This window comes from Nilaparvata lugens, chromosome 1 (assembly GCF_014356525.2).
Source record: "Nilaparvata lugens isolate BPH chromosome 1, ASM1435652v1, whole genome shotgun sequence".
In the NCBI taxonomy this organism is placed as follows: domain Eukaryota; kingdom Metazoa; phylum Arthropoda; class Insecta; order Hemiptera; family Delphacidae; genus Nilaparvata; species Nilaparvata lugens.
The window spans coordinates 24,686,517-24,697,158 of record NC_052504.1 but is presented as its reverse complement, the minus strand read 5'-3'; the positions used below and the strand labels follow the sequence as shown (position 1 = coordinate 24,697,158).

At 38.3% G+C, this 10,642-nt stretch overlaps 2 protein-coding genes across 2 annotated transcripts; one reads left to right on the top strand and one right to left on the bottom strand.

The window, feature by feature from the left end:
• Positions 1–2,244: 2,244 nt before the first annotated feature.
• Positions 2,245–4,067, top strand: LOC120350357. The gene is made up of 2 exons (XM_039423311.1): positions 2,245–2,468; positions 3,254–4,067. Exon 2 carries the CDS (start codon positions 3,276–3,278, stop codon positions 3,708–3,710), a length of 435 nt encoding a protein of 144 aa, XP_039279245.1. The 5' UTR covers positions 2,245–2,468; positions 3,254–3,275; the 3' UTR covers positions 3,711–4,067.
• A 3,829-nt stretch (positions 4,068–7,896) lies between these two features.
• On the bottom strand, positions 7,897–9,102 carry LOC120354503. The gene has a single exon (XM_039442016.1). It carries the CDS (start codon positions 9,100–9,102, stop codon positions 7,897–7,899), a length of 1,206 nt encoding a protein of 401 aa, XP_039297950.1.
• Positions 9,103–10,642: the final 1,540 nt, after the last annotated feature.

Here is a 10,642-nt window from a genome sequence, read left to right as displayed (position 1 = left end):
CACAAATATATCAACATTGACTTATAACAGCAACCAATCATAAAATTAATATAGCAGTAACTTACTCCATTTGTATTACACTTCAACTTTTCTCATATTATCAGTATTTGTACATTTTTATTGTCATACATATTTGTATTAATTTTTCTTCTCTTTCACTTGTGTATTGTACTTTTTATGAATTTTTTTGGTACTCGCTGCCAGCACTCAAACCCTTGGTTTTGCAGGCAGCGCCTATTATGTTATTTTGTGTAACAAAGTTTTTATTTATATGAATACTTTGATTGTCTATCTTGCTTAACTTTGTTTTGACATTTATCATTGTTTTGTATTATATTTGAAATGGCAAATAAATTTGATTTGATTTGATTTGATCTAAAACCTACACCTATCACACTATCCTTTTAGTTAGAGTTGAATAAATAAAATTATCATGAATTATAAAATATACGTGCATTAATTGAATTGAGGAAACTATGATTATTGTAAAAAGTAAACCCATCATTTAAGGAATCAAGGAAATAAATATATGATTCTATTTCATGAACTGAATTCATCAATTTCATTATTTCCATAAAATCTCCATAAAGTGATTATCAAGTTATTTTCATCATATTAATATCGGGGCACCGAGCATCGCTCCGGAGTACAAAACCATAGAAGAATAAAAACATAGTTTATATTCATTGATTTATTGATAAACAGGACACAATTCTTTAAAATGATTGGGGAAGGACTAATATGCACTGCCCAAAATTGTTTCTTTAACGAATTTTGATTCATACACTATAAATAGTTCAAAAAGTAAGTTATTTACATACACCTAGTATTATCCATTGTTTATTCAATCATATGTGTAGGGAACACATAAAGGGAACAATAATTATGGGACGTCATTCATTGTTCTTCCATATTATCCCATTTAAATGATAGATAAAATTGTTAGAGAGTACTATTATAGAGGAAAGATAGCACAAGTAGATAACGAATGGTGAACGGTGTTCATGTTCCGAATTTGAATGTTAACTCCAGCCGATAGTCCTAGTAGTACTAATTCTTCATGAAGCTTAATGGCGCTGGTAGTCTCTCATACTGTGCCGTTCTTACACTCTCACCCAGCCAAAACAGTAATCGACAACAATGATAGATAGTGGTCGACAGTAATCGACCTAAGTTAACAAAGAATTGGCTTGAAATTGGAACATAAGCAACCTATACCATGGGATATCTTCTTGTATCATGTATCTCTATGGTACTATAATATCAATTTTGTGAAAACCATCAAATCCCAACCATCTGATACCTAAATATTTTTAACCCGTTATTTTTCAATAATGATACAATGTATTATTTTCTTGTTGTTGCATTCAAAGAATAACGGAGTAGCAATGTGCTACATCATATTTGCACCAGTTTTTTATAGCCTTTGGTAATATTCCTCAGATTGTTAAAAGTAGAATATGACGTGATCTCCAACTGGAGATGTGTTCAGCAGTTAACAAGCTGTGACAACTTGGTTGGCAAACGTCTTACAAGTGCTCTCTCTTTTCGGTGTGTTTTATACTTGCTTGAAGGAAAAGCCGCGACCGACCGACAGCCCTGGGAACGGAGAACTGGGAAGATACCTGGCGCTGATCCAATCGCTGCACCCCGTACTCGGCTTCCAACATTGCTGAAGAAACTGTCATAAATTACTGCCTCCTTGATCTTTTCGGGGATCCGTGCCCATTACAACGCGTTCTACTGAACCACTGCCATGGCTTTTTCGGTGACTAGGCTAGTCTTGCTGGATTCACCACCTGTGAGACTTGATCCGGTGAAAAATAGGCCGCCAGCCAATCGGACAATGTCTCCTTGTATCTGTCCCCAAATCTGGACTTTTCATGTCAGTAGTATAAAAAGGGCGACTCTGGGACACAAGTGTCCCAGAGTCGCCCTTAACCTCAAGGTCATCCAGGTCAACCACCCTAACCTCAAGGTCACCCCAGGTGATCAAACCTAACCTCAAGGTCACCCCAGGTGACCTAACCTAACCTCAAGGTCACCCCAGGTGAAAAAAAAAAAAAAAAAAATAAAAAAAAAAAAAAAAAAATAAAAAAAAAATAAAAAAAAAAAAAATTAAAAAAAAAAAAAATTAAAAAAAAAAAAAAAAATTAAAAAAAAAAAAAATAAATAAAAAAAATAAAAAAAAATTAAAAAAAAAAAATTAAAAAAAAAAAAAATTAAAAAAAATTAAAAAAAAAAAATTAAAAAAAAAAAAAATAAAAAAAAAAAAAATAAATAAAAAATAAAAAACACATAAAATCGGGAAAAAAGGGAAAAAAAAATTCCCTCAAGATCCTGAACTGGGGTATAAAAGGAGTTGTTCTACAAGGAGTAGGACATTGTGTCTGACAGTTGTGCCGTCAGTACGTGTGTGTGTGTGATTTCGGCGTATTGGTTTTGGATCATCTTTATCAACATCAAGAGTAAGTACCAGTGCATTTTATAGTTCTATATATTTATATTATATTCATGATTTAAAAATTAAGTTCAAAAGAGTAGAATATTGAAGTAGTTTGAGACTGACAATTAAATTCTAAAATGACTTAAATTCGAAAATGACAAGTTTAATTATGAATTAGGTTCCAATACATAGAGTAAATGACATAGTCAAAAATGACTAGTGTAATTATGAATTAGGTTCCAATACATACAAGTTATGAGTTTAATTATGAATTAGGTTCTTTGAGTTGGTGGTTGTAATCCATCCTAACCTAAAAAACGTATAATCATAAAGTAGATCCTAGACCTCCATTCACATGGTTGTAATTCATCCTAACCTAAAAAACGTATAATCATAAAGTAGATCCTAGACCTCCATTCACATGGTTGTAATTCATCCTAACCTAAAAAACGTATAATCACAAAGTAGATCCTAGACCCCCATTCACATTCCCCCATCCCCACCCATCCCCATAAGTAGATCCTAGACCTCCATTCACATGATTGTAATTCATCCTAACCTAAAAACCGTATAATCACAAAGTAGATCCTAGACCCCCATTCACATTCCCCCATCCCCACCCCACCCCACCATACAGCTCCGGACCATCATCCCTAGAACATAAACACCTATGAACCTCCATCCCCCGACCCACGATCCTAGATACCGATTCACCACCTTCATCCCCCACATCCGTTGATAGTGATTCATATATAGAGTTGAATACTGCATACCATACTTATACAATATTGTTTTGCAATGTTCCAGATCTCATCACTCTGCATTCAACATGCATGCTTCCAACATTCAAGTCGTGCTCTGCCTCATGATGGCTCTTGGAGCCTATTCACTGGATCCAAAGTATAGGAGTGAAGACTTTCTAGCATCCAGGGAGCATGGACTGGATACATACAACATTTTCCACATCAGGCAATGTCTGATGTCATCCAACAAGTTCAACCACGACCTTGCAACAATGTACAATGATGTCAGCAACTGGTACTTAAAAATCGCAGGAGAGCATGAAGTGGGGAAGGAACTGTGTCACAAAATCCACTGCGCATATGATCTGCGTAACTGTCTCCACCCATCATTCACATCGCTGGATTTCCTTGAAGCAGTTATTACAAAGTCAGTCGAGGTGTGCTCATCCTACTGTCAACATGGGCTGTCAACAACATCTACATCCAGTACTTCAATCAGCAATTGTGCCAGCAGACCCTGAATCACCATGTCCTTGTGGTGATTGCATTTTTGTCATGAGTGCAAGGTGGAGTGTTGAGCCACTATTCAACATTGGAAAAGGATATTATGATCCTTTTGGAACTTTCGAGAATTTTGCTGATATGATTTCTTCAACATTCCCAACAGCTACACTTCATCCTTGTCACAATAGACAGATGATGATTCTGAACTTTCCTTATAGCTATGCATTTTGTGAAATGTGTACTAATTTAGGACCATTATTTGACTATGTGCTGTTAAACCTCGATGATTGAGATGTTATTTATATATGTCTGATAATATTCTTTGTATCCAATGTGTACTAGAGTATGACTACAATATAATCGTATCAAATCAACTGTCTCTTATTGCTCAAACCTCTGAATCATGTAGAAGTAAGAGTACAAGACGTCTCACATCCTGCACTATCAAAGTGTAGAGGTTATGAAAAGAAAAAAGTTGCAATCTCTATCCTCTTCCACAGGATATGGAGAATGTTTGGATTAGCATAATAGACTATTTAAAGTTGATGACATAGATTTTATCAGTCAGTATGGATAAGACTATTATAGTGAGAGAGCTGCACAAGCAGGCTCGTAGGAGGTTCCCTACACGAATGGTTACTGTGAAAGGTCTTGATGATCTTTATCAGGCTGATCTTGTAGAGATGCTTCCATATGCAAGACAGAACAAAGGCTATAGATATATTATTACAATAATCAATTGTCTTAGTAAGTTTGCTTTTGCTATACCAATTAAAAGCAAGTCAGCTGATGAAGTGGTTAAGGCAATGCAGCCTATATTTGAACAGAATCCCATGAAGAATTTGCAAATTGATGACGGAAAGGAATGGTTTAATAGCAAGTTTCAACAGCTTATGCAAAAGTATGGCATCAATCATTATTCAACTTTTTCTGATAAGAAAGCATCTATAGTTGAACGTTTCAATAGATCGCTCTATTCAATCAGCAATTGCGCCAGCAGACCCTGAATCACCATGTCCTTGTGGTGATTGCATTTTTGTCATGAGTGCAAGGTGGAGTGTTGAGCCACTCACTATCGCCACCAGTCATCCCACTATCGCCGCCAGTCGCCCCACTATCGTCACCAGTCGTCCCACTATCGCCACCAGTCGTCCCACCATCGCCACCAGTCGTCCCACTATCGCCACCAGTCGTCCCACCATCGCCACCAGTCGTCCCACTATCGCCACCAGTCGCCCCACTATCGCCGCCAGTCGCCCCACTATTGCTGCCAGTCGCCCCACTATTGCTGCCAGTCAACCCACCACCGCCACCAATCATCCCACCAGCTGAGGCCAAGACGGTTTCAATTTGACAGTAGCCCTCATCACACCAATCAGTTAATATCAAATGTATTACCATTTGTAATATGATGATAAAGAAATAAACCCTCATTGGCTGATCCACTGTCTAAAACTAACTCTCATGTATGAAATAAACCTCATTTTATGTGTTAACCATTGATTGAGAGTTTCATTAATTCAATGTTCAACACCTCATCCCATAGATAATAATAATAGTAGGTCAGCATCTTGCACATCAATATAGATGTTTCCTCTAGGTCAATACTGAAATAGCATATAGTTGAAGCTAGTTAATAGATATCCATTGTGGTGTAGTGGTTAGTGGTGTTGCTTTCCATGCTGTAGGTCCCAGGTTCGAACCTTCAGGGGGGTATAGATTGATGTAGGGTCCCAATTGTTGAGGTAAGTATACAGGGTTGTATACCATTACACCTCAATGGATATCTTTTGATATTTTGCATCTTGGTCAACATGCCAATAGATATTAGGCAGTAGACTGTAAACATATCATGACAGGGGAGGAGTGGGGTCGTTGAAACTGTCTTCATTGAAAGCATAGCAACCTAATTTCTTACCTATATGAGGAAGTAGGATAATCAATAATAACAAATGGTTCAATACACACAGTATTTATTGACAAACATCATTTATAATCAATCTTCAGTATTGAACAGAATATACAGCTGAAGAAGTCTTTCTCCTCGGCTATAATCATTGTTGGTGACATAACGCTCAACTGATGGCTTACTCCTTTCACGAACAATGCATGGTCCATCAACTTCGTCATATCCCCCAGTAGATGGCAGTGGCATAGGTATGCGTACAGCCTTGTAGATGCTAATCTCAAAAGCTGAATCACCAGATGTTCCATCCTCCAGCCTGAATCGTTTCACATGTCCTGTACTCTCAATTTTTGTAAATCCTGCAAATTTGATCTCCTTTTGACCCAGTCCCAGTAGACATTTAGATTGCTGTCCACATATAAAATCACACTTGTAGTATTGATCCTGATTGAGAACACTCAACACAATCTTCACATCCTTTTCCCTCCAGTTGGCTACCTTCTCAAGATTAACAATAGCAGCCATTCTACCATTATCCAACTTGAAGAAAGATTTTAGCAGTATGCAAGTGTCATCAAACATGACAGTGAATTTCATTGCAAGTCCTGGTGGGCAATGACGCATTGCCCTCTTGTTGATATTATCCTTGATACTCTTCATAGTTTGCGTGAAAACTTTCAGCAGGAAACATTTCACATCGGTGGAGGTCACATGAGTATTTCTCAATGGGTTGTGAAGATCATCGCATACAAAGAAAACGTTTCTATCCTTGACTGCATCAACAACAGCCTGATGCTTCTGCCTGAGTCGTATGCATGCACAACTATGAGATTCACGATCTGCACAAAACTCTAAATGACCACTCTCCTTGAAAAAGTCACTCAATGTCATTATACCGTGATAATTCAGTTCAGCTTCAAGCTCACTCACTGCATTAAGCAGATGACGTTCACGTTCACTGTCTGACAACATTGCAAGACTGAGTGCATTTTGTTGTCAGCATCATCTTTTATACTTTGCTTGCTGAGTGGTGGGGGTAGCCCATTTCCTGTTTCATCAGGTCTGCATGACGTCATATGATTGTACAAGTAAACAGTCAACCAACAATTGACAGTTGACAGTTGTTAGTTGACTGTTGACAATTGACAGTTGATTGACAGTTGACAGTTGACAGTTGATTGACAGTTGACTGTTATATACCAAAACTGTTCATCAGGTCTGCATGACGTCATATGATTGCACAATATTGTACAAGTATCAAAGAGGAGTGAGGAAGATAAATGATAGAGCATAGAGTTGATTACAATATTTCTTTTTATTGATAATGCAAATGAGTATTAACAGCATTGAAAAAATTGCGACAAAAGGCTCTATCTTCTAACAAAGTTTTGTTAATCCAACCATGTAGAGCAATAACAATTTTCAATGAGCAAAATAGTTGTGTATTTGACAATCCATCAGCGTTGTTGTTGTTGACGTTGTTGGCTGACTGATCTCCAAACGTTAAAGATGATAGCTTGTTCCGCACCATGTCGATAAAGTTGAGTAGATGATGTTCTGGGCAGTATATGTCATCAATCTTCTTGATCAGCAACTCCAAATCAGGCGTAGCAGGAAAGAAATATGGCGATGATAGGTCCAGGTACTCCACATTGTTCAGTTGTAGAATTGTATCCAGTAGAGTAATCTGCTTATATCCATGGACAAAGATTTTAATTGGACGCTGCTGGTTCTGATCCAACCACCTTCCAACTGTTCCACGCACAATTTCCATCAAAGCTGAATAGGGAAGATGTTCTCTCCCACAGTCTGACCACCTGAGTCCATGTTTAGCTTGATGTATACAGTTGTTAGCGATGATTTGCCTGCTAGTCTTGAGCAGAGACTCAGAGTAGGGAGGCTTGAAAAAGTAGTGATGAGTAGTCACATGATGCTCATCATCCTGCTCCAGGATAGCCATCTCCTTCACAATAAACTTGTTGTCCAAACCTTCAAAACCTTGAAAGTTTATCAGGTACAGTGGTAGTGGTCCAAAAATGTTTTTCGCTCTACTCGATGGCCAGTCACTTTCTGCTGTAATGTAGGAGTCGTCATCATTGAGTCCAGTTGTACTCGTAGAGGCATCTTTCATCAGCGGTCGCTCACCAATAACACAGCCCACCACGTCCTCCTCTTCCTCATGTGAAGACAGCTCCCCCTCCTCAATAAAAAGTCCTCTGTATCCTGTCATGACTGGCTCATTCATTGTCTCGAGCTCAACTGAACAATTCATCACTGTGCACTGACTATATATCTTTTTATGCCGACAGTACAAGGCCTGACATTGGTCGATACTCTTTAGTCATCTCGTGAATCATCATACAGTAGGCAGTTGTATTACCTGCAATGTTTTCAGATGCTTCAAACTCAATCCTCACATCGATACTTCCAGTTTTGAGTGACTCATTTTGGCGGGAGCAATCAAAAGCAAACAGCATTATTTTTCCATCACCAATGGCATTCTTTTCAAACAGAGGGTTGCTTGCACGAGCATTACCATGGTTGTAGACTCCATTGAAAGCTGCATACATGTTGTAGATGCGATTATCATCACCATCAATGCTCTCATATGGGTAGTATCTGCTGTTTAAAAACACTCGAACATCCTTCATATTACACTTGTCAAAGCGAGAACTGTTGGCTGCTGCCACACCTCGTCTTGCAGTCTGTAGCCCAACCACAATGTATCGTGGCTTTTCATGCTGTGATGTTGACTTGACAGTCCATGTATGCTTTCTTGTCTGTGGTAACGTTGGATAGGTATACAACTCCCAATGTCGAAATGATATACTGATGGGTGTGTCATTCTGTACAATCTGTAGCAGACGCAGTTTCACATCATCTGCCACTTCTACATACGGCATTCTCCATAAAAGCTTTGTGATTGTTACATTAGCAGCAGCAACATTCACACAGTCGTGAAAGTTGGGGCTGACCCTCAACACCAGCTCTTGTTTCACATTAAGCAAAATCTGTCTATAGTCTTCGGCAAAGCCTAGCAGGTATCTCAAAGGCACATCCATGATTGTAGTGTCGGCTCCATTGGCAGCAAAATCGGTGAATCCATGAGTGGGGCTAAACTTGTAGCCAGCTCCTTCCATCTTGGTCCACTCATCACGTTCAAATGTAACAGCATTCTTCATTAGGCTGGTAACTCCAGGATTGCGTATACCATCCACCTCCACACCATTGATTTCATAGCGTATCTCTGAAAACACATTGCCGAAGAATCCAGAGACACACGGAGTTCCGGCCACAGCAGCGTTGGCAGCTCCAGTCACAGTATACTCCAAATGTAGATAGCTCTCCGATGGCAGTGTGTAAACATCTTGCTGTTGAATTGGAATCCGTATCTCATCGTTGGCATTATAGCTTACAGTATAGGGTGCATGAGAATGGTACTCAAACCCAATGATACTGTTGTCCGATGACGGTCCATTCTGTGTCACATCCAAAACTCCCATTTTCCTATTCTACTCGTATCTGACAGCCTCGTTCTTGCAAATACTCAATGCTCCTAGATGTTAACCTTGTCAAGGTTGAATGCTGAATGAATCTTTCTTTCCTTTTATCTTCTTTTATAGGTGAAGGAGGATGATGATGATGGAGAGAAGAAGAAGGAGGAGGATGGACTGCAGCCTCCATATCCAATCCTTGATTCCACTTTTCAAATAACAGCACCATTTCACTTGCGTTGTCTCAAATGTAAAGCAATATTTATTTCCTCGCCTCTATTATTTATAAGACGACCGTACTCGTCGACTACTTGCAGTGTAATGCTACCAATCTGCTTGATGTCTATAGGTAAATAGATTACATTCTGCACAGTCACCACCATTTTATACCCTGGATCAACGTTTGGGTAAAACTCATAGATCACGTGATCTGTAATTCCATTAGAGTAAGATCCAGTCACAATGTTGCAGGTGATGCGTATCACATTAGGCCGACTGATTTGTACAGTATTATCACTTCTAGTAGATGTGTTGGGCTCTATGAACTGGGTATTGGTAAAACCCAACAGTTTCCCTATTGAATCTTGTGGTCGTAAATCCAGCTTAGCACTGCTCAAAACTATACACTTTAAGGTTGATGGATCTACAGTCACCTGGAAATCAACATCATTTTCCAACAGCCTTTGTGCAAGCAAGTCCGTAATTGTACATCATCATCATCATCATCATCATCATCATCATCATCATCATCATCATCATCATCATCATCATCATCATCATCATCATCATCATCATCATCATCATCATCATCATCATCATCATCATCATCATCATCATCATCATCATCATCATCATCATCATCATCATCATCATCATCATCATCATCATCATCATCATCATCATCATCATCATCATCATCATCATCATCATCATCATCATCATCATCATCATCATCATCATCATCATCATCATCATCATCATCATCATCATCATCATCATCATCATCATCATCATCATCATCATCATCATCATCATCATCATCATCATCATCATCATCATCATCATCATCATCATCATCATCATCATCATCATCATCATCATCATCATCATCATCATCATCATCATCATCATCATCATCATCATCATCATCATCATCATCATCATCATCATCATCATCATCATCATCATCATCATCATCATCATCATCATCATCATCATCATCATCATCATCATCATCATCATCATCATCATCATCATCATCATCATCATCATCATCATCATCATCATCATCATCATCATCATCATCATCATCATCATCATCATCATCATCATCATCATCATCATCATCATCATCATCATCATCATCATCATCATCATCATCATCATCATCATCATCATCATCATCATCATCATCATCATCATCATCATCATCATCATCATCATCATCATCATCATCATCATCATCATCATCATCATCATCATCATCATCATCATCATCATCATCATCATCATCATCATCATCATCATCATCATCATCATCATCATCATC